General features: G+C 44.7%; 2 protein-coding genes across 5 annotated transcripts in view; both read left to right on the top strand.

Moving 5' to 3' along the window:
* The first annotated feature begins 1,319 nt into the window (after positions 1-1,319).
* On the top strand, positions 1,320-16,572 carry NIPSNAP1 (nipsnap homolog 1). 3 transcript variants are annotated; one of them, XM_079151431.1, is made up of 10 exons: positions 1,323-1,466; positions 9,219-9,346; positions 9,555-9,600; positions 9,871-9,965; positions 10,236-10,306; positions 10,453-10,593; positions 10,916-10,947; positions 11,298-11,392; positions 12,748-12,831; positions 15,469-16,572. In XM_079151431.1, exons 1-10 carry the CDS (start codon positions 1,369-1,371, stop codon positions 15,531-15,533), a joined length of 855 nt encoding a protein of 284 aa, XP_079007557.1. In that variant the 5' UTR covers positions 1,323-1,368; the 3' UTR covers positions 15,534-16,572. The 3 variants fall into 3 exon arrangements, with proteins under 3 accessions (XP_079007558.1, XP_079007557.1, XP_079007559.1); XM_079151433.1 differs by lacking the exon at positions 1,323-1,466 and adding an exon at positions 7,104-8,675; XM_079151432.1 differs by lacking the exons at positions 12,748-12,831; positions 15,469-16,572 and adding an exon at positions 12,026-12,669 and having other exon boundaries at positions 1,320-1,466; positions 11,298-11,447.
* An 858-nt stretch (positions 16,573-17,430) lies between these two features.
* Positions 17,431-24,222, top strand: part of THOC5 (THO complex subunit 5) — a 41,019-nt gene continuing 34,227 nt past the window's right edge. For both annotated transcript variants that reach the window (XM_079151332.1, XM_079151331.1), the window contains exon 1: positions 17,431-17,543. The gene's annotated coding sequence lies outside the window, so the exon portion shown is untranslated. The remainder of the gene's footprint in view (positions 17,544-24,222) is intronic.

The following is a 24,222-nucleotide window of genomic DNA, read 5'->3' as shown; positions in this document are numbered from 1 at the left end:
GCTCAGTGGTTAAGTGCCCCTGGGTTCAATTCCTGGTACAAAAAAAAAAAAAAAAAAAAAAAAAAAAAAAAAAAGAAAGTCATCATTCAAATCTAACTTCCTTACAGAAGTCTTTAGATAACTTCCCTTCTGTTTTCCCTATCCTCACTACAAGTTCTCCCCCCAAATTTCTTTTCTTTTCTTTTCTTTTTTTTTTTTTTTATGGTGCTGGGGATGAACTCAGGACCTTGTGCATGCAAGGCAAGCACCCTACCGACTGAGCTCTCTCCCCAGCCCCCCCAAATTTCTTCATAGCCTCTATCACAATTGGCAAAAATATTTGTATGCACATTTTTCACTTATTTGGTAAATTCTTAATACATCAGGCAGGAGAGATGAGGGACCAGTGAGTGGCTGAGGCCTCTGCTCTGAAGGGGCTCAAAGTCAGTGGTGACTTTATTCTTCCGCCCCACTGGGCCTTGATTCCCAAGAAGTATGGGGCTTGTTCTATCAATCTTTGGTGTCTCAGAGCACAGAACTTAGCCAGGCAGAGTCAATATTTGAAGGAATCAGGAAAGTAAAGCCTGCTCTCCACTCCCCATCCCAAGGACACCAGGAGTGACACCACTGAGTGGGTGGACATTCTCTGTCCCTGGGTCCGCCCTCCGGGGGATCTTTAGGATCCCAAGTCTGTGATCTGAGGATTATGGGCTGAGAAGGGATTAGTCTGGAAGACCGGCAAAAGAACTTCATGTGAGAGAAAAGGGAATGTGAGGTCCAAGTGACTCCTACAGAAGAGGCAGAGGAAGATTAAAAAGGCATGAGATGATGGAGAGAAAGCATAGTAATTGTCCAGAGTTTTGCCCACCTGTCTTAAATTGTTAGGGTTTGTTTCTTTGATAAAGACTGTGATAAAGGCTGCCTGTGGATGCTCTGCCCCAGAGGGCGGGTTGGGCTGAGGATGCAGTTCAGTGGTAGAGCACTTGTCTAGCCTCTGTGAGCACCTGGGTTTGATTCCCGGCACTTGGGGGGAAAAAGATACATATAACCTTGTGTACAATTTCAGAGCTTACAGACTCTCCTTGGCCCATTCTCTGGATCCCAGGTATTACTGTTTGAGGTCCCCATTTTACTGAGATGAACACTGAGGCCCAGAGTGGAAAAAGGCTTGTTCAAGATAACCCAGCGAGTCAGCTGTAGAGCCTCAAGAGCTCAGAGATCACCGGGCTCTCCACCAACCACCTGCGGAGTTGGGGAACGCAGGGGCGCAGGACCCACCGGACCGAGAGAGGAGGGAGGCGGGAGAGCCGGGGGGCGGAGCTTACGAGCGCCCCGCCTCCGCCGCCGGGTTCGGGGGCGGGGCCTTCTTCCAACCTGCGCCGCTGCAACATGGCTCCGCGTCTGTGCAGCATCTCTGCGGCGGCGCGGCGGGTGCTGGGGAACCCGGGACCCCGCGCGGGGGACGTCGCGGCTGCGGCTGCGACGCGGTGAGAGCGGGAGTGGGAGGCGGCGGCCTCGCGCGGGGTTGCAGGGGCGGCGGCCAGGGTCTGGGCCTGGGGGAGGGGCGGAGACTCCTCGGCTTGGAATCCAAGGATTAGAGGCGGAGCCAGGATCTAGGCCTGGGGAGGGAATGGGAAGAGTGGGGGAGGTGAGAAGGATTGGCCTGGGTCTTTGTGCTGGTGAGAATCTGGGTGTGGGCCGAGAGTGAAAGATGGGTTGAGTGGGAGGGGCAGTTTAGGGAGGATGGGAGGAGACCGAGGATACTAGTATTGGCCCTTTCCTGGGGCCTTTTACTGTGACTATGATTTAGCACCCTCTGGGGGCTTCTGGGCAAGGCAGTTTGTCCCTCAGCAAGTTCTAGGAGGAAGAGATGAGGACAGGGGTTCAGTGGAGGAGCCCCAAGGACCATCGCCTTACAGATCCTTTGCTTCCCCACCCTGAACTATACAGGTGGGTCAACAGAAGCCTAAGAGAAGACGGGAATTGTCCAAGGTCACTCTCCATGCTGTACCATGGCAGCAGTGGATCCTGACTGTACCTTGCACTTTGCACCACAACTGCTGGCCTTCTGGGGGAGGGAGGCTGGCTGGGCCATGTGCTCACCCAGGGCTTTTGTTTGCCCTAGGCTGAGACAGGGCTTGGCCTCCCCTGAGTGCCTCTAGGCAACTCCTCCCTCCTCTATTCAGTGCCCTGTTCTTCCCCCATTCTACACATATCATCCTGTGTACTTAGGACCTGGTGCTTACCTGTCTGTCCCATTAGACCATTACCTAATTTTTCTGTTTCCTAAACTCCCCACCCCCACAGGGCTCAGGACAGTATATGCTCAAGAACATTTGCCAAAGAAGTGAGAACACTTTCTCCCTCCTTGTAAAAAAGAAGCAGGATTTCCTCCTACCCAGCAGCCTAGGAGTGAAGCTGCAGAGTTCTTTTAGACCTGTGATATGTTAGAGCACTATGCAGTAAGCCTTTTGGACACATGGGAGAGAGGAGCCCATGTGTCCAAAGTATGTCCCCTCACCTGGACTACCTGATAATGAATATGAAAGCTGACATCATGAAATGAGCCTGGAGTTTGCCTGGCACTAGCAAATCTAAATCAGCCATTTTTGGAAAGGTGCCCTTCAGCATTTGACTTCTTCAAGCTTCAGGTTCCTTTTCTGTAAAATGAGGATGACAAAAAAGGACGTATATCAATCAAGTGTTGAGGACTGAAGAGGCCACGCTTGTGATGTGTGTGTTACCTGATGCACTCAAGTGTCATCCCTTGCCCAAGCCTGCATCTCAGGCAGTTTCTACTCTAGACCCACACAGTGTCAGGGTTGAAAGACCTTGTGGAGATCATCTTTTATGAGCCCATATTTTCCAGGTGAAGAAATTGAGATTGGGCAAGGGACAGAATCAGCTGATAGAATCATTTGATAGAATCATTTGATAGATAGCCAGAGACTATAAAAGGAATGGGAGACTTAGAGGCAGCCTGCTGTTCCTCAGTTACATTTGGTAACTTGTGGGGAGAGTCACTGAAGTTGCATTGAACTGTGGTTTCCTTCTCTGTAAAGTGAGCATGGTGATCCCTGCTTAGCACTTTTCACTGGATTGCTGTGAAGGCTCTTAGATTAATATTTATCAAGTCCCTCAAAAACTTTTTGCAGTTTTGTAGTTTGTAGTCCCACATTGGGTACCTCTCTCTGAACCTCAGCCTGCCACTGATTTTTCTGGAGTCACTAGTGGGACTATCAGTAGCCCTTCTGGTCTCTTGAGGTTTGGGGGCAGTAAGGCTGCTGGGGTGGAGACAAAGGCTGGGCCTTGAAATCCAATAGACCTGAATTGGAATCTTCTTGTCCGTTGAGTAACCATCCTTGAATAAGGCAGGAAACATCTCTGAGCCTTCTTTTTTTTTTTTTTTTTTTTTTTTTTTTGCGGTGCTGGGGATCGAACCCAGGGCCTTGTGCTTGCAAGGCAAGTACTCTACCAACTGAGCTATCTCCCCAGCCCAGCCTTCTTGTATTTTGTGTGTGGGTGGGTGGGCAGGCAGTGCTGGGGATCAAACCCAGGACCTTGTACATGCGAGGCAAGTGTTCTCCCACTGAGCTATATCCTCAGTCACAGCCTCATTATTTTAAAAATATACTTTGAGGATTAGTAAGTGCTTATAGTAAGTAACACTGGTTACTCTTACTGTTGCTTCAGTTATCTTGTTAACACAACTTTATCCTCTAGCTGAAGACATCCATCTAGAGCAGTGAGTCAGTTGATTCAAACAAGGTGATGTTTCAGAATGTGTAGAGCCGACCTCTTAGTGTATGAATCTAGAACATTCTGGGTTTCATGTGGGGAGGCATCAGACTGTAGATCACTCTTGGCAGTATGAATGTGTCATCTACAGTAACTTTTCCTAAAGAGAGATGGAGAAGTTCTCATCTGGGTCAAATATTTATTCTGCAACTATGATGTCAAAAACACTGTGCTAGGTACCTGGGGGATTGAAAGACATTAACTAGTGACATCCCATGTGACTGAGAAAAAAGACATATCCATATAAGATTGTGAAAGAGTTGAGGGGAAAATATGAGATATTTTTTGCGGGGAAGGGCTGGAGCCGACTAGCAGGGGTAGATCCTTCTAACAGACTGGACAAAACTTTATCATGTTTTCTGAGCTAAAGTGGCATTCTTAAAATAGTTTAGATACCAGGATTTTTGGCATTTCTGGGATGATTTACTGAGATTACACGAAGGAAAAGACAAAATTGGGATTGCTCTAGAGCAGTGATCCTCAACCTTAAGCATGTATCAGAATCCCCTGGTGGGCTTATAAAAACTCAGATTGCTAAACCTACCCTTAGAATTTCTGATGCACTAGGTCTGGGGCGGGGGCGGGGGGGCTAAGAACTTCTCACAAGTTTCTCAGGTAATGCTGACAGTTAGTTTGATAACCACTGAGGTAGGGAATCCTGGCTCTCTAGTTTCCGACTTTAAAAAGAAGTTCACTCTGGAACCCTCACCAAAGTAGACTAAAGCTAGAATCCCAAGAGGAGACATTCAGACTTTGTTTTAGAGGCATTCAGCTTCTTAAAAATGGTACTTGGGCTGGCGTTGTAGCTCAGGTAGAGCACTTGCCTAGCACATGTGAGGCACTGAATTCAATCCTGAGCACCACATAAAAAATACACAAAATAATGGTATTATGTTATTTATATTTATGTATGTATATATATATTTATATATATGTATGTATATGGAAAAATGGTGCTAGGTACCTGGGGGTACCTCCCTTAAGGGCTGGGAGTGTAGCTCACTGGTAGAGCACCTGCATAGCATGCTGGAGGCCCTGGGTTTCGTCCCTACCACCCCATCACCCCATCACCACAGGAAAAAAGAAAAGCAAAAAAAAAAAGTGTGTGTGTGTGTGTGTGTGTGTGTGTGTGTGTGTGTATACATATGGCACTTTATAAAGATTAGGAAAAGATGGGGAAAGTGGGAGCTGGGAGATCCAGTAGGAAGGTAGGTAGGTAGGTAGGGATAGTGATTGTTGCACTATATGTTAGGTCCTTTCTCTAAAGACCCATTCAATGGCTCCTCTTTCACAGAGGAGGAAAGTGAAGCCTAGAAAGATGAAACTGAGCTATGATTAGAACCTGGGTTTATCCAGAGTCTGTGCTCTTAGGGGCTAATTCTGCTATTGTTGGGATCCCTGAGTCCGTATTCTAGGCCAGGGTCCAAATTTGTTTCCTTTCCAGCTTTCATCATTTTCATTGCAACTATATCTTAGCCCTTCCTGCTCAGCCCATTCATTCATTTCCCAAGCACAGACTGAGTCATAGACACCATGTACCTAGCCCTGTTTCAGACACTGGGGATACAGTGGGGATGTAACAGAACAGACCAGGTCCCTGCCTAGTGGGGCTGCTTCTGGTGGGCAGAGAGACAGTAAACAAAGTACATACTAAGCAAGAGGAAAAAAAAGTATTTTCTTTTTTAATATTTTTATTAGTTGTTGATGGATATTTATTTTATTTACTTATATATAAGTGAACCCAGTGCCTCACACATGCTAGGCAAGTGCTCTACCACTGAGCCATAACCCAGTCCCGAAAAAAAATTTTTTGATATAGTTTTTTATTTTTATTTTATTTTTTGGGGGGGGTTGGGTGTCAAACCCAGGGCCTTGTATATGCTAGGCAAATTCACCACAACAATACCCACAACCCTGGTATAGTGTTTTATTTTGTTTTTGGATTGAACCCAAGGCACTTAACCACTGAGCCACATCCTTTTTTATTTTGAAACAGGGTCTTGCTAAGATGCTTAGGGTTTCACTAAGTTGCTGAGGCTTTCCTTGAACTTGTGATCCTCTTGCTTCAGTCTCCTGAGCTGTTGGGATTACAGGTGTACGCTATTATGCCCAGGTATAGTATTTTAGAAGTTATTGCAGACAAAAGAGCAGGGTGAAAGGGGTTGGGAAGGTCAAGGGTAGAACATTGCTGATTCACTGAGAAAGTGAAACTTGAACTCTTCAAAATATGTATTTGAGGGTACTGGAGTTCAGATCCATCCTGGGATTTTGGACAAGTCACTTGTTGGATTTTACCTATAGGAAAAGGTATTTTGAAGTGGGTTGCTCTGCCCTGCTCACTTGACAGATGCAGAAACTGAAGCCCATGGACAGGAAGGATTAGAGGACAGTGGGAAGAGATGGGAGCCCATTAGAGCTGCTGGATCCTTTCTCCTCAGCATTCCAGCCCCCAGGCTCTTTCCTCAGGGCTAGATAAGGCCTATTTATCTTGGTACTACTGATGTTAATAAATGACTGGAAACCCAGCTGTGGAGCAAAGATCTTGGTTCACAAATATAGTCCACTCTCCTCCAGGAATAGCAGCCCCTCTACATTCAAACCAAAGGTCAGGTCCCTCAGTGCCCACATGAGGTGAGAGCTGGCCTTCAACAAAAGAGCTCTTGCCCAGTGCAATGCTGCATGCCTGTAATCCCAGCTACTTGGGAGGCTGAGGCAGGAGGATTATAAATTTCAGGCCAGCCTTGGCAATTTAGCAAAACCCTGTCTCAAAATAGATGGATAAAAAGGAGGAAAGAAAGGAAAGAACTTTGCTCCCTGATTTTCTGTGTGACCTTGGCAAGTTCCTTGAACTTGAGCTTCTATTTTATCCTCCTGGAAATGGGACAATAGTATTACCAACAATGTAAGGCCATTACATGGATTGAGTGAGTTTATACAACTGAAAAGTTCTTCAGGGTTCCCTGGCTTAGGGCTCCTAATTTCTCAGATCATGTTGTCCATCTATTGAATTTTCTTTTTTGCTTTTTGTTAATAAAACAAATATATGTACAGTAACTGACAGAGCCCATGAATTCAGAAATGCTTAACCCAATAGTTTGGTTTTTTGTTTGTTTGTTTGTTTTTGGTACTGGGGATTGAACCCAGGGGTGCTCAACCACTGAGTGACATCCATAGCCCTTAACCAGTGAGCGATGTCTGTAGCCCTTTTTGTATTTTATTAGAGACAGGGTCCCACTGAGTTGCTAAGTGCCTTGCTAAGTTGCTGAGGCTGGCTTTGAACTTGCAATCCTCCTGCCTAAGCCTCCCAATCAATAGTTGTTGTTTTTTTTTTTTTTTTAAGTTGTTGATGAACCTTTGTTTATATGCAGTGCTGAGAACTGAACCCAGTGCCTCATACATGCTAGGCAAGCACTCCATCACTGAGAGACAACCCTAGCCCCCCAACCAATAGTTTTTAACCTTTAAAAAAAATTTACAATGAATAAGAGAAAAATTTAACCATCTACCTCTTCCCTCTCCCAGGAAAGTAGTATAGTGGTCTCCCTTTATCCCAAGCTTCATTTACCACAATTTCAATTACCTGCCACCAAGAGTGATTGGAAAATATTAAATAGAAAATTCCAGAAGTAAACAGAGATAACATTCACATGATTTTATTATGGGATATTGTTATATTCTAGTTTATTATTAGCACTGTTAATTTCTTACTGTGCCTGACTTATAAATTAAACTTTAGCATATGTATGCACATATAGGAAAAAACATTATATATAGGGTTTGGAGGTCTTGGAATGTATCTCTCACAGATAAGGAGAGACTACTGAATCAACAGTCTGGAAAAGTAATTTCTCATCTTTATACTATATAAATATATTACCAATATAAGATGATTTTTTATTTTATTGCTGGGGATTGAACCCAGGGCCTCAGGCATGCTAACCATTCACTCTACCACTGAGCAATAGTGCTGGTCTTGTGATCTTTTTATCTTATGAGTCCCACAGGCTAATCCATATTTTGGGGAAAAAATTTCTTTTTTTTTAGTACCAGGGATAGAACCCAGGAGCACTTATCCACTGAGTCACATCACCAGCCCTTTTTTTTATTTTGAGGCAGGGTCTCACTAGGTTGCTTACAGCCTCATTAAAGTTGCTTAGGCTGGCCCTGAACTTGGGATCTCCCTGCCTCAGCTTCCCAAGTTGCTAGGATTACAGGTGTGTGCCACCATGCCTGGCAAAAGTAGTAATGTCTATTCGAGAGAGGCTTGAAAAGGAAGGGGCTTGCCCACTGCTACAGATCATCTCTCCAGCACATTTGCTTTTCAGGCCAGACCACAAGACCTCAGAGTAAGGAGACAGCCTCAAAATAAGCCTGCCCTTGCTGGGACCTTGCATATGTAAGGGGAAGGGAGTAACGATCACCAACTGTAGGATCTTGCAGGGGTCCCCAGCTCTGAACTACTGTCTCATGATCAAAACACATAATCATGTTCATTGATTCATTTTTTTCACAGCATCCTATCTGGGTGGTCAAGTGTTAGCTGAATGAATGAACGAATGCCTTGCAATGTTTTTTTAACCCTGCTCTGCCTGTATCTGCCAAGTCAGCCCTGGAGACTGACCAGCTCATTTCCTCACTGCCCATACTACCAGAGGCAGAGTTGAAGGCCTGCTCACCTACTCTCTCCCAGCAACCCTGGCTGTAATTGTGTTCTGAGGCCTCTTTCTTACAATGAACTGTGACCTCCTCAAGAACAAGGCTTATTTGTCTTTGTCTTTCTGTAGGATCTAAGGGGCCACAGGCCAAGTGCAATATGAGCTCTGGGGAAGACAATGAATGCAGTCTTCTAGTCAGAGGGGACAGAATTTGCAAAGAAGCAACAAAGTCAAGAGAGCCTGGTGTGTTCAGGGTAGAGCACATCTGGAGTGGCATACACAGGTGGGGGCGGGGTGGGAGCAAGGAGATAGGTAGGGTTGTCAAGGATTTAGGCATCAGGCAGGGGTTGATGATTCTCTTGTAAGAGGCTACAATTGTTGGCCCATGTAGAGGAGCCCTTGGAAAAGAGCGAAGTATAAGAAGGAAGGCCAGAGAGAGGATAGAGGTAAGGATGCCTTTTCTATACTCCCGAGGTCCTACAAAGCTGCAGACTGGGCAGCTGGGATCTCTGTAGAAGAGACCAAGTCTGCCAGGCTGGTGGCATTTCACACCCAAGCTGCAATGGGATTCCATGGCCCTGTTTCCAGAAATGTAGGTCACTAGCCTGGGGAAGTAAGACATCTGATCCGACACTTTACTTTTTTGGGGGGAATATTAGGGATGTAACTCAGGGCCTCATGCACTCATGGTAAATGCTCTACCACTGAGCTACATCCCACAGCAAGACATCTGAGCAGATGGAATTACTACCCCTGCGTGTCTCCCTGAACTTTTCTCTCCTACAGTTTCTATTCTAAGGACAATGAAAGCAGCTGGTTTCGGTCCCTCTTTGTCCACAAGGTGGATCCTCGGAAGGATGCCCACTCCACCCTACTGTCCAAGAAGGAGACCAGCAACCTCTATAAGATCCAGTGTGAGTGGCTGCTGGGCTGGCCAGCCCTTCTCTCTTAGGACCTCTGGGGGCCTTTGAGGTTCCAACATGGAGATGAGAGGGTTGGAAACATTCTGTGCCATCCTGGGAGCTTTGGCTCTGATGGGTTCCACCCACCCCAGCAGAAGAGACAAATGCACACACATGTCCACACGCCCCACCTCACCTCCCACTTTGTCCTCTGTTGCAGTTCACAATGTGAAGCCTGAGTGTCTGGATGCCTACAACAGTCTGACGTGAGCATCTTTTCTCCATCGGCCTGTCTAAGCCCCTGCTTCAGGGGCCCCAGTCCCAGCACAGCCTCAGAACATCCTCTGCCTCCTTCTTGCCAAAATCCAGGATATGTGGATTTCACTGCTGGAAGTTCTAGGGATGTCTTGTCCAGCCTGTGTATCTTAGAGATGAGGAGCCTCAGCCCCAATTCACGGGGCCTGATTTGGAACCCTTATTCTCAGGGCCCTGTTGACTGGCACGAGTTTCATCTTCTCTTTGTGCTCCTCCCACAGGGAGGCTGTGCTGCCCAAGCTGCACCTGGATGAGGACTATCCCTGCTCACTCGTGGGCAACTGGAACACATGGTACGGGGAGCAGGACCAAGCAGGTGAGGTGCCCACCTCCCCAGCACCACTCTCACCACCCAGCCCTGGCGTCTAGACCTCTCACATCTCTCTGCCCTGTACTCCTTTCACAAGAGCTCCTAGTGGGGGAGCACATCTTGTTGCCTCACTACCCTACTGAAACACGTGACATGGCTCCCCTATACCCTCTGTGACCTGTGAGCCCTTCCCCGTCTCCCCCACCACATACACTTAGCCAGACTTGCATGAGCCAGGCAGGATCCTGGAAATGCCCTGATCTTTACCTCCCACAGTGCACCTGTGGAGATTCTCAGGCGGCTACCCCGCCCTCATGGACTGCATGAACAAGCTCAAGAGCAACAAGGTATGTCAGCGTCCACTTGGCAAACCTCTTTGGGTATTAGTTCCAGTCCAGCCCTGTTGCCGGGGGCTCCCCTACCAGCCCATGGGGCACCCTGCTGGGGTGCAGGGCACTTCCTGGCTGCTCTGCCCATATTACCATGCCTACAGGAGTACCTGGAGTTCCGAAAGGAGCGGAGCTGTATGCTGCTGTCCAGGAGAAACCAGTTGCTCCTGGAGTTTAGCTTCTGGAATGAGCCACAGCCTAGAGCGGGCCCCAACATCTATGAACTGAGAACATACAAGCTCAAGGTGCCTCCCTCCCAAAAGGTCCCCTCCTGCTCCCACCCTCCCTGCTGCAGTATTGCTTTGGAGATGCCCCTAGGTGGGTGGGCCGTGTACCCCAGAGCACAGTCTGGATTTCTGGCCTTTTCCTTCCTATGTGCTTAGAGCAGAGGTGTGTACATTCATGTGCATACCTACATCCCAGGCTGAAGTCAGGACTCATGAATGGGCCAAGTTCCGAGTTGCTCCTGGAGCTGGGGAGACAGGACGGTTTTTCATCTCTGCCCTGCTGGGAGGCTAGGAATCCAAGGTGGAGGCTCATTCCCCTCCTCCTCTGGTTCTCTTTCAGCCAGGAACCATGATTGAGTGGGGGAACAACTGGTGAGTGGCGGCATCAGGGCTGGGAGTGGGGGGGAACCTTGCTGTCCTGCCCCAGGGGCCACTTTCCCAGGGCCATGTCACAGGGAACCCAGCATCCTCTGTCCCTCAGAGATCCTGGAGAAGGATCCCACCAGGAGATGCAGATGTCCTAGAAAATGGTGAGGCCTCCCTTTGTAGGAAAGCAGCCAAAATCTGTATCTCCATTATCCTATTCCCTCAGCATCTCTGAGAGCCGTGGGCCCCACCTCAGCCCCCTCGTGTGAGGTGTGGCCAAGGAATCAGCCTGGGTTCACCTCAGGAGTCCCTGTGCACCAGCCTGGCTCTTGCCCCATACTCTGTGCCATCTCTAGGGCTCGGGCCATCAAGTACCGGCAGGAGAACCAGGAGGCAGTGGGCGGCTTCTTCTCACAGATAGGAGAGCTCTACGTTGTGCACCATCTCTGGGGTAGGTCAGGGTCCTTCCAGGAACTTCTGTTGTCCCCTTTCTCCACTGTCTCTTTGTAAACCAGGGGGATACATTAGTACCCTTGCGGAACTTACAGTCTAGTAGAGGGAGACATTATCTCAGATGTAAACTAGTCAAAGTGACTCATTTCAGATGATTACAAATATTATTTGTAGAAAAGAGACTGGGAGAGACAGAAAAAAACATGGAGGACCTACATTGGTTAGGGTAGACAAGGTCTCACTGAGGGGTAAATGTAAGCTCAGAAGTAAAGGATGAGAAGGCACCAGCTGTGAACTGCTGGGGAAAGGCATTTTGAATGGTGAGAACAGCATGTGCAAAGGCCCTGCAACAGGGAAAGGCTTTTGAGGTTTTGAGGTAGAGAAAGGAGATTGGAATGGAATGAGTGGGGAATAATGTGAGATAGGATATGAGAGGGAAGAGATGCCAGATCAGGCTGAGCCTTACAGAATATGGGGAAGAGCTGGGATTTATCATAAATGGAGTGGGAGGCTGCAGCAGCATTCTTACAGGATTCCTCTGGCTTCCGGGTGCATTACTGAGAGTGCTTGGTAGGGAAGCAAAAGAGAAAGCTGGACAGCAGGAGATACTTACATCAGTTCATGCAAACAGGTTCATGCAAACAGGATGGGGCTCAGCCTCAGGAAGTGGCAGTGCGCTGCTGAGATATCCACATAGTCATTAGTCTAGAGGTTGAACCAGTGGAACTTGAGAAGGAATTGTCTGTGGTGGAGCAAGGGAGAAGAGGATTCCAGAAGAGATCCAGGGCTCTTCTGTGAGGAGCAAGGAAGAGGCGTCAGGAGTATAATTTTGTCCCTCAGAATGACACATTTAAGATTCTGACACACCCAAGTGGAGGTGTCACATGGGCACTGCATACACAGTCTGGAATCCACAGGAGAGTTTGGGGCTAAAAATATAAATTTTGGAATTGAGAATACATGTGCATTCCTTAAAACCCTGAAGGCCATTCCCCACCGCAGGGCCACTGCATGGGCTCTTCCCTCAACTTAAGAAGGCCATCGCCCAGCAATTCACAGCCAGCTCCTCATCCTGTAGCTCTGAGCTTACATTTCACCCCCTCAGGGAGGCCTTTCTTGTCTTCTTCATCTCCCACTTTTCTAGTATTATTATTTGTAGTCATCTGAAATTAATCTTTTTGTACACCTGGTTGGGTGAGACTGACAAAGCAGACAGTATTTGCTAATATCCAAGGGAGGCATCTTGGGAAGAAAAAAAGCAGGGCAGTTTGGTGCAGTGGAAAAGGGGACCCTGTGCTGAAGAGGGGATCAGACCCTCGGTACTTGAGGAATGAGCCGGTGCCTTTCCCACAGCTTATAAAGACCTGCAGTCTCGGGAGGAGACTCGAAATGCTGCCTGGAGGAAGAGGGGCTGGGATGAAAATGTCTACTATACAGGTGAGCACCATCTCCGGCAGTCAGTGGGGCCTTGGGGAGTCATCTGCGGGAGCCCTAAGAATAAAAGGATACAATTCCTTCTACAAAGAGATCTAGTTTCATGCCCAGTGATGGGGAATTCGCTTTCTTTTTATTTATTTATTTATTGTACTGGGGATTTAACCCAAGGGCGCCTTACCACTGAGCCTTAAGTTGCTGAGGCTAGCCTCAAACTTGAGCTCCTCCTGTCTCAGCCTCCTGGGGACTCTTAACCACTGAGCAACATCCCCACCCTTTTTGAGATAAGGTCTCACTAAGTTTCTCAGGGCTTTGCTAAATTGCTGAAGCTGGCTTTGAACTTGTGATCCTCTTGCCTCAGCCTCCTGAGTCACTAGGCCACTGCACCTGGCTTCAGAACTCGCTTTAAACAATAAGTGAGTGTGTTTCTATCATAGTGGCATATTCCACGTGATGTAAGTAGTCCTAAGTGAGTACCCTAGCAGATGGTAATACATCTAGGTGGTCCCTTCCTGGGAGGTGTGTTGTAGCTGAGCGTTCCCCACCACCTGTGCATGCTGAAGCTGCTTCCTCATCTGTGATAAAGTGATGGTACTAGTCTCCCTCAGATGGCTATAGGGAGGACTTCATGAACTAATTTATGAAAAGTGCCCCCCTGGCTTTTGATACAGGAGATTGAACCCTGGGGTGCTTAACTACTGAGCCACATCCCTAGCCCTTTGGTTTTTTTTTTTTTTTTTTTTTTTTTTTAATTTTGAGACAGGGCCTCATTAAGTTGCTGAGGTTGGCTTTAAACTTGCAATCCTCCTGTCTTAGCCTCCCAAGTCACTGAGATCATGCCTGGCTAAAAAATGCTATGCCCTGACTCTGGCATAGAGAAATCATTCAGCAAAGTTTTTGAGCAAGTTTTTTTGCTCATGGTGTTTGCCCCTAGAACCCCAGAGAACCACCTGGAGTCAGTAGATGTTGGCTGAGCCCTTGCTATGTATGGGGAACTCTGGTGGTGGGTGGAGGCTCAAAATAAATAAGAGCCTGTCCCTGCCCTTGAGGAGCATAGTTAAGCTTCCACACTTAACAGCTAGTGTCAGAAAGTAGTACTTTTCCCCGGGGGAGTGGGAATGGATACCACGGATTGAACCCAGAGGCCCTTAACCACTGAGCCACATCCCCAGCCTATTTTGTTTTCCATTTTGAGACAGGGTCTCACTAAGTTGCTTAGGGTCTCCCTAAATTGCTGAGGTTGGCTGTGAACTTGCAATCCTCCTGCCTCCACCTCCTGAGTCACTGGGATTAGAGGCATGCATCACCATGCCTAGCTAAGACTGTGTCTTGTGAAGGAGGTGGCTGAAGGCTTGCTGGTCAAAGTGTGGTCCCAACTGACAGTACTGGCATCCTCTGGACATTTGTGAGAAATGCTGAATCAGCCTCCCCCAACCTACTGAAGCAGAATCTGCACTGTTACAGAAAATTACAGGTGATTTAGTATGCACATTAAAGTCTGAAAATCTCTGAGCAGGAGACAAGAGTCTAAAACCTCCTGAGTAACCTTGAGCTGACCCTCTTCTCTCTGGGTTGCAGATTCCCCATCTGTAAAATGATGTGGTTGAACTAAATCAGTGTTTTTCAAACCTCAGCACCTGAAGGATCACTTCACAGTTTTTGCTCAGCCATTGTACAACCATAATTTTTTTTTTTTTGTACCAGGGATTAAACACAGGGGCACGTAACCACTGAGCCACATCCCCAGTCCTTTTTAAAAAATATATTTTATTTAGAGACAGGGTCTGAGTTACTTAGTGCCTCATTGAATTGCTGAGACTGGATTTGAACTCACTATCCTCCTGCCTCAGCCTCGCAAGCTGCTAGGATTACAGGTGTGTGCCACTGTGTGTGGCCTACCATGATTTTTTAAAAAAATTTAGTGCTGAGAATTGAACTTAGGACCTTGCACATGCTCATAAGCACACACTCTCCCACTGAGCTACACCCCCAACCTTATAATGATCTTCTTGGTATTTTTCTTTAAATCTCCCTACTTTTTCCTTAACCTAGCTCTGTCCTTAGCAGTAATGTCTGTGACTGCATTTTTAAACTATGCTAGTTTTGTTCTGTTTCTGTGCTGCTGGGGATGAACTTAGGACCTCATGCATGCTGGTCACGTCTGTATCACTGAGCTAAATCCCCAGCCCTATGCTACTTACTTTTTCACATACACAGCAATTAAATTTTTAAAAATGTTCCATCTTACTAGGCATGGTTGTGTATATCTATAATCCAGTGATTTGGGAGTCTGAGGCAGAAAGATCACAAGTTTGAGGCCAGCCTCAGCAACTTACTAAGAACCTGTCTCAAAATAAAAAAACAGAAAGGGCTGGAGAGGTAGCTTAGTGTTAAAGTGCTCTTGGGTTCTGTACCAAAAAACAAAACAATAAAAATATTCATCTCATTACCCTGAAAGCCCTGTCTCATTACATAATTTGGGAGACCTGATGCTTTCAATTGGCTTTTTTAGGACAGCAATGAGACTTTCCTGTTTCAGCATCTGGGCCTCCTCTCCTTTCAAAGGCCTGTGTTCATTTTTGTATGGGGGAGTTGTTGGCTTATCTATACGCCCATCCCAACCTCTGCCTTTCTCCACAGTCCCCTTGGTGAGACATATGGAGTCTCGGATCATGATCCCCTTGAAGATTTCGCCTCTCCAATGACGCTGCTGATGGCTCTACCTCCTTCCCCTTCACCCTCAAGGCGGCCAGGGACAGAGGAGCTCCCAGCCCTGATTTCTCTTTGTTCTGGGAAAACTCTGAAGGATAGTGCACAGCTCGGACAAAGATGACACGGCTCTGAGGACTTAAGCTCTGTCCAGACCCTTCCCTAAGCCTTCTCCACTCACCTCCTTCCCTACTGCTGGAAGTAGTTTCTAATTTCCCTAAATGAAGAATAGCAACCTTTTAGGATTTCTCACAGTTCTCCCTGAAAGATTCCTCCTATCAAGGCCACTAGTCCCAGGTGTCAGCATGGAAACCCTTGGATTAGCAACAGTTACACAGAAGGTAGCGTGACCAGTAAGTAGTTAGAAGGGAGGTCAGACCAGGCCAGCCCCTCGGGAAGTCCCTGGTCTCAATGGTGCCATCCTTGCCGCACAAGCAAAGACTGAGTCAAGTCCCACCTGGTGGGGAAAAGCCTGGTACTGCCGTAAACCCTCAAATCTGCAAGGTTAGGATGAAATCCAGAATCTACCCAGAGAGGATGGGAAAAGGGATTGGAGTAGAATCAATTTGGGGGCAAGAGACAGACATGAAACAGGAACCCAGAAATTAGAACTTATAAGTCAGAACTTGAGTTTGAACTGCACAATTTGTAATGCAGAACTGGAAAGATAGAATAGAGGGGACAGAAGACCACTTGGCAAGAGGGTTCATAATACAAGACAGAAAGGCTTATCTAGGGTTGAGAACTTAAATATGTAGTCCCAGCCCTTCTCCTGCCCTCCCTCCTCCCTCCAGGCAAAACTACAGAACAGGGCCTGTATTTCCCTCATCCTGCATTCCCTTTTCCTGTACTTGACATTCTGTCAGCCCAACCCTTATTTTACAGGGCCTGAAGCTTGTGGAGTAGGGTCAGTGACTCTGGGGACCTCCTCAGTGACCCCCATACCTCATGAACCCCTGGGTATCTTAAGTCTGCCTTCTTACCAGGAAAATGCGCAGAAGTTGCTGATGGAACCAATTAAATATTTACTATAAATTGCAGTGTCTTTTCCTCATTTGCAACTAATGTCGGCCCAAAGCAGGACAAAGCAGAGCTTAGAGGCTTTTCAGTTCCACCTGGTGATCTGTTCCCCTGGAGGGTACTGTGTTCAGGAGCTACTGTCAAGGAGGGCATTCATCCTTACCCCAGGGCAGAACTGTGCACGACATGGGATTCAGGAGGAATACTGAATCTAGCTCCAGATGAATGGAACCTACACCAAAAATCCTTGGACCTGTTTTACAATTCATGCTGGGGGTAAGAAACATTTGATGCATTAGAGATGTGACTCTGAACCGGGCAAATTAGGCCTAACATGGAGAAAACCCCTATGGAAAAAACAAGTGTAAAATGGAGTTATGCCCTCCCTGACTTGCCTTCATTGGTGTGGTGTTCTATTATGGCTAGGTGTGATGGCCGGCGTCCATAATCTAAGCGACTGGGGAGGCCGAAGCAGGAGGATCACAAGTTGGAGGCCGGCCTTGGCAACTTAGACCCGGTCTCAAAAAGAAAGGCTGAGGATGTAGCTCAGGGGCAGAATGCTCCTGGGTTCAACTCCCAATGTTATTAAAAAAAAAAAAAAAAAAAAGGCCGCGTTTTTAGAGGCAAATTCACTAGGGAACAAGTTATGGCACTGCCACATTCTTGTGCTACCTTCAGCATACCACAAACATTTAAACAATTAGGGAAACGAGCGCCCACTAGTAGAGCGACTGTTTTCACCCACGGCCTAAGTTACCAGGTTTTTCAGAGCAGCGAGAAGGCGCGACTCCAGATAAGAACCGCAGCTTCCTTTCTTCTCGCACCCACCTGCGGGTTTCCGGGGCCGTCGCCCTTACTTCCGGTCTCTGCTCCTACTTCCGGCCGGCCGCTCCTTCCTTTCTTCCGCTTCTCTATGGTGTGTGCGCTGCGATCGCCTGGCGGCCGGAAGTAGCTCGCAGGCGAGGATCGGTCAGAGAAGCACTGTGGTGAGGAGTGGACGGTGGTGGGGTGGCCCGCGGCACGGCGGAGTCGGGTTGGGAGCTTCCGGACTGAGGTGCAGACCGCGCAAGGGGTGTCTCTGGGCTGGGGAACCGGCCGGATTCTCCGCCCACTCCTCCGGAGGTTCCCTGTCATCCGGTCATCTGGAAAGTGTTAGTTGCAGCATCCTCAGGCCCTGCGTTGTAGCCTCCTGATGGTGGTGGTAACAGCTCACGTTTATTGTGCGCTTTTGTGTGCCGGCTCCCACCTTTGTGGGTTTTGCGTTCAACTTACCACGTGTGCAACTGTTTACTAAAGTTATTTTATTTTGGGGGGAGGGGTGCTTCCTGGGGCTCGAACCCAGGGCTTTGCACATACTAGGCAAGCACTCTACCACCGGGCTACACTTCCAGCCCCACTTGTAAAACAGAAATTTGAGAGAAAACGTCACTTTACTGTGAATGGAAAATTGCTTTTATTTGTCTTATGCAGAAGCTACTGATACAAATAAATGTATTTAATATAATGAAAACGGGCCATTGTTAACAAGTTCTGCCTAGATTTCATTGTCTAAGACTCGGAGATCGATCTTGTTTTTGCTTGTTTTTAACAAATGAACTTTGGTATTCATGGGTGTCAAAAATAAATTATGGGGCTGGGGTTGTGGCTCAGTGGTAGAGCGCTTGCCTAGTATGTGTGAGGCAGTGGGTTCTAGTCTCACACCGCATATAAATAAGGAAAGATTTACAGACAACCAAAAGAATTTTAAAAAACTAAATTATGGAAGATATGTTCTTGAAGCAATTGGAAGTTTCAAAAAAGAATTGAAAAGGGATTAATTTTCTCTTGGGCGTTCAGTGTTAGGTAAGATCACCCATGCATCACAGTCCCAGCTCATGTTAATCACCTTTCCCAGGAAGTGCATCCTGTGTTAGTGCTTCACCCTCCCCATGAGCCCCAATGTAGGGACTGTTCCTCTCATTAGATTTGTGATGAAACAGACCCACAGAAAAGTGAAGTGACTTGTCCCAGGACTCACTCATAGCCATAAAGTAGTAGAGTGGAGATTCCAACCAGTGCACTTTTGACTCTGCCTCAACACACTATTGGCTCCTTCAATAAGTATGGCAGCAGATTGATTGGGTAAGAGGGACAGTGCTGCCCACCGCAGGAGGCTGTGGTGATGATGACAAGGGAGAATATTTTGTGACCCTTGAAATGTGCATTCTGTTCTTTTTAAATTTTAGGGTCAATTAACCTGGCATTGCCAGATGAAATGATGTCAGGACTAGGAGGCATAATACTATAGTTGTAAAGAGCATTGACATTGACCCAAGTTTTAATGTACTAACCGTGTGATAGGCAAGATATTTATCTTTCCGAGCCTCAATTTTCTCATCTGTAAAATGTTAGCAGTTCTTTATTTATTTATTTATTTTTGGTACCAGGAATTGAACTCAGGCACTTAACCACTGAGCCACATCCTCAACCCTTTTCTGTATTTTATTTACTTTTTTTTTTTTTTTTATTGTAAACAAATGGGATACATGTTGTTTCTCTGTTTGTACATGGCGTAAAGGCATACCATTTGTGTAATCATAAATTTACATAGAGCAATGTTGTTTGATTCATTCTGTTATTTTTTTCCCTTCCCCCCACCCCTCCCACCCCTCTTTACCCTCTATACAGTAGTACCTTCCTCTATACTTGCCCCCCTCCCTAACCCTAACTCTAACCCTTCCCTCCCCCCCATTATGTGTCAACCTCCACTTATTAGCGATATCATTCGTCCTTTGGCTTTTTGAGATTGGCTTATCTCACTTAGCATGATATTCTCCAATTTCATCCATTTGCCTGCAAATGTCATAATTTTATCATTCTTTATGGCTGAGTAATATTCCATAGTATATATATACCACAGTTTCTTTATCCACTCATCAATTGAAGGGCATCTAGGTTGGTTCCACAGTCTGGCTATTGTGAATTGAGCAGCTATGAACATTGATGTGGCTGTATTTCTGTAGTATGCAGATTTTAAGTCCTTTGGGTATAGGCCAAGGAGTGGGATAGCTGGGTCAAATGGTGGTTCCATTCCAAGTTTTCTAAGGAATCTCCACACTGCTTTCCATAGCGGCTGCACTAATTTGCAGCCCCACCAGCAGTGTATGAGTGTACCTTTCTCCCCACATCCTCGCCAACACCTGTTGTTGCTCGTATTCTTGATAATCGCCATTCTAATTGGGGTGAGATGGAACCTTAGGGTGGTTTTGATTTGCATTTCTCTTATTACTAGAGATGTTGAACATTTTTCCATATGTTTGTTGATTGCTTGTAGATCTTCTTCTGTGAAGTGTCTATTCATTTCCTTAGCCCATTTGTTGACTGGACTGTTTGAATTCTTGGAGTAGAGTTTTTTGAGTTCTTTATAGATTCTGGAGATTAGTGCTCTATCTGAAGTATGATTGGCAAAGATATTCTCCCACTCTGTAGGCTCTTTCTTCGCATTGCTGATAGTTTCCTTTGCTGAGAGAAAGCTTTTTAGTTTGAATCTATCCCAGTGGTTGATTCTAGCTTTTATTTCTTGTGCTATGGGAGTCCTGTTAAGGAAGTCTGGTCCTAGACCAACAAGATGAAGATTTGGACCTACTTTTTCTTCTATAATCTGCAGGGTCTCTGGTCTGATTCCGAGGTCCTTAATCCATTTTGAGTTTAGTTTCGTGCATGGTGAGAGATATGGGTTTAGTTTCATTCTGTTGCATATGGATTTCCAATTCTCCCAGCACCATTTGTTGAAGAGGCTATCTTTTCTCCATTGCATATTTTTGGCCCCTTTGTCTAGTATGAGAAAATTGTATTTATTTGGGTTTGTGTCCGTGTCCTCTATTCTGTACCATTGATCTACCTTTCTATTTTGGTACCAATACCATGCCGTTTTTGTTACTATTGCTTTGTAGTAGAGTTGAAGATCTGGTATTGCAATACCCCCTGTTTCACTCTTCCTGCTAAGGATTGCTTTAGCTATTCTGGGTTTCTTATTCTTCCAGATGAATTTCATAATTGCCTGCTCTATTTCTGTAAGGTACGTCATTGGGATTTTAATTGGAATTGCATTGAATTTGTATAGCACTTTAGGTAGTATGGCCATTTTGACAATATTAATTCTTCCTATCCAAGAACATGGAAGATCTTTCCATCTTCTAAGGTGTTCTTTAATTTCTTTCTTTAGTGTTGTATAGTTCTCATTGTAGAGGTCTTTCACCTCTTTTGTGAGATTGATTCCCAAGTATTTTATTTTTTTCGAGGCTATTGTGAATGGGGTAGTTTTCCTAATTTCTCTTTCTGAAGATTCATCACTTATGTATAAAAATGCGTTGGATTTATGGGCATTGATCTTGTAACCTGCTACTTTACTGAAATCACTTATGAGTTCTAAGAGTTTTCTGGTGGAATTTCCAGGTTCCTCTAAATATATAATCATGTCATCAGCGAACAGGGATAGTTTGAGTTCTTCTTTTCCAATTCGTATCCCTTTAATTTCTTTGGTTTGTCTAATTGCTCTGGCCAGAGTCTCAAGAACGATGTTGAATAGAAGTGGTGAAAGAGGGCATCCCTGCCTTGTTCCAGTTTTTAGGGGGAATGCTTTCAGCTTTTCACCATTTAGAATGATATTAGCCATGGGCTTAGCATAAATGGCCTTTACAATATTAAGGAATGTTCCCACTATCCCTATTTGTTCTAGTGTTTTGAGCATGAAGGGGTGCTGTATTTTATCAAATGCTTTTTCTGCGTCTATTGAAATAATCATGTGATTCTTGACTTTAAGTCTATTAATATGGTGAATTACGTTTATTGATTTCCTGATGTTGAACCAACCTTGCATCCCTGGGATGAAACCCACTTGATCATGGTGCACTATCTTTTTAATATGTTTTTGTATGCGATTTGCTAAAATTTTGTTGAGAATTTTTGCGTCGATGTTCATTAAGGATATTGGTCTGAAATTTTCTTTCCTTGATGAGTCTCTGTCTGGTTTAGGTATCAGTGTGATATTGGCTTCATAGAATGAGTTTGGGAGGGTTCCCTCCTCTTCTATTTTATGGAATACTTTGAGAAGTATTGGAATGAGCTCTTCCTTAAAGGTTTTGTAGAACTCGGCTGAGAACCCATCTGGTCCCGGACTTTTCTTTGTTGGTAGGCTTTTGATGACTTCTTCTATTTCAGTACTTGAAATTGGTCTATTTAAATTGTTTATGTCCTCCTCATTCAGTTTAGGCAATTCATATGTCTCTAGAAACCTGTTGATGTCTTCGAAATTTTCTATTTTGTTGGAGTATAGATTTTCAAAATAGCTTCTAATTATGTTTTGTATTTCCATCCTGTCTGTTGTGATATTTCCTTGTTCATTCCGAATTTTAGTGATTTGGGTTTTCTCTCGTCTTCTCTTTGTTAGTGTGGCTAAAGGTTTATCAATTTTGTTTATTTTTTCGAAGAACCAACTATTTATTTTGTCAATTTTTTGTATTGTTTCTTTTGTTTCAATTTCATTGATTTCAGCTCTGAGTTTAACTATTTCCTGTCTTCTACTACTTTTGGTGCTGTTCTGTTCTTCTTTTTCTAAGGCTTTGAGCTGTAGTGTTAGGTTGTTTATTTGTTGAGTTTTACTTCTTTTATTAAATGCGCTCCATGAAATAAATTTCCCTCTAAGTACTGCTTTCATAGTGTCCCAGAGGTTTTGATATGATGTTTCTTTGTTCTCATTTACCTCTAAGAATTTTTTAATTTCCTTCTTAATATCTTCTGTTATCCATTCATCATATAATAGCATATTGTTTAACCTCCAGATGTTGGAATAGTTTCTGTGTTTTACTCTTTCATTTATTTCTAACTTCAATCCATTATGATCTGATAGAATACATGCTAGTGTCTCTATCTTCTTGTATTTGCTAACATTAGCTTTGTGGCATAATATATGGTCTATTTTAGAGAAGGATCCATGTGCTGCTGAGAAGAAAGTGTATTCACTCTTGGTTGGATGGAATATTCTATAAATGTCCGTTAAGTCTAAATTATTGATTGTGTTGTTGAGATCTATGGTTTCTTTGCTCAATTTTTGTCTGGAAGATCTGTCCAGTGGTGAGAGCGGCGTGTTAAAATCTCCTAGTATTATTGTGTTGTGGTCTATTTGGTTTCTGAAATTGAGAAGGATTTGTTTGACATACATAGATGAGCCACTGTTTGGGGCATAGATGTTTATGATTGTTATATCTTGCTGATTTATGCTTCCCTTAAGCAGTATGAAATGACCTTCTTTATCCCTTCTGACTAACTTTGGCTTGAAGTCCACATTATCGGAAATGAGGATGGATACTCCAGCTTTTTTGCTGAGTCCATGTGCATGGTATGTTTTTCCCCATCCTTTCACCTTTAATCTATGGGTATCTTTTTCTATGAGGTGAGTCTCTTGCAGGCAACATATTGTTGGATCTTTCTTTTTAATCCAGTCTGCCAGTCTATGTCTTTTGATTGATGAATTCAGGCCATTAACATTCAGGGTTATTATAGAGAAATGATTTGGTTTCCCGGTCATTTGGTTCATTTTTAAAATTTTGTTTATTTATTTGTTTGACACAACTTGTTTCCTCCTTTATTTGACAATTCCTTTAGGATAATTCCTCCCTTTGCTGATTTGCTTCTTTGTTTTTCATCTCTTCCTCATGGAATATTTTGTTGAGAATGTTCTGTAATGCTGGCTTTCTTTTTGTAAATTCTTTTAGCTTTTGTTTATCATGGAAGGATTTTATTTCATCGTCAAATTTGAAGGTAAGTTTTGCTGGGTATAAGATTCTTGGTTGGCATCCATTTTCTTTCAGGGCTTGAAAAATGTTGTTCCAGGACCTTCTAGCTTTTAGGGTCTGGATTGAAAAATCTGCTGATATGCGTATTGGTTTCCCCCTGAATGTAATTTGGTTCTTTTCTCTCACAGCCTTTAAAATTCTGTCTTTATTTTGTATGTTAGGTATTTTCATTATAATGTGCCTTGGTGTGGGTCTGTTGTAATTTTGTGTATTTGGAGTCCTGTAAGCCTCTTGAACTTGATTTTCCATTTCATTCTTCAGATTTGGGAAATTTTCTGATATTATTTCATTGAATAGGTTGTTCATTCCTTTGGCTTGTTTCTCTAGGCCTTCCTCAATCCCAATAATTCTTAAATTTGGCCTTTTCATGATATCCCATAGTTCTTGTAGATTCTGTTCATGATTTCTTACCATCTTCTCTGTTTGTTCAGCTTTGTTTTCAAGGTTAAATATTTTGTCTTCAATGTCTGAGGTTCTGTCTTCCAGGTGTTCTATCCTATTGGATATGCTTTCTATGGAGTTCTTAATTTGGTTTATTGTTTCCTTCATGTCAAGGATTTCTGTTTGGTTTTTTTTCAATATCTCTAACTCTTTATTGAAATGATCTTTTGCTTCCTGTATTTGCTCTTTTAACTGTCGATTGGTGCGATCAATCAATGCTTGCATTTGCTCTTTCATCTCATCATTCAATGCTTGCATTTGCTCTTTCATCTCCTCGTTTGCTTCTCTGATCATTTTAATTATGTACATTCTGAACTCCTTTTCTGTCATTTCTTCTGCCATGCTGTCATTGGGTTTTATTGATGTAACATCTAGATTTGTTTGCAGCATT

The sequence above is a fragment of the Sciurus vulgaris genome (genome assembly GCF_902686455.1).
Source record: "Sciurus vulgaris genome assembly, chromosome: 8".
NCBI lineage: Eukaryota > Metazoa > Chordata > Mammalia > Rodentia > Sciuridae > Sciurus > Sciurus vulgaris.
The sequence above is the reverse complement of the archived record's forward strand: the minus strand, read 5'-3'. Positions and strand labels throughout refer to the sequence as shown.

Excerpts from the sequence above, each read along its gene's own strand:
- NIPSNAP1 (XM_079151431.1), top strand. The coding sequence starts at position 1,369 with ATGGCTCCGCGTCTGTGCAGCATCTCTGCGGCGGCGCGGCGGGTGCTG. Across the intron at positions 1,467-9,218 it reads GCGGCTGCGGCTGCGACGCG|TTTCTATTCTAAGGACAATG; the intron begins GTGAGAGCGGGA and ends TCTCTCCTACAG. Across the intron at positions 12,832-15,468 it reads TGAAAATGTCTACTATACAG|TCCCCTTGGTGAGACATATG; the intron begins GTGAGCACCATC and ends CTTTCTCCACAG.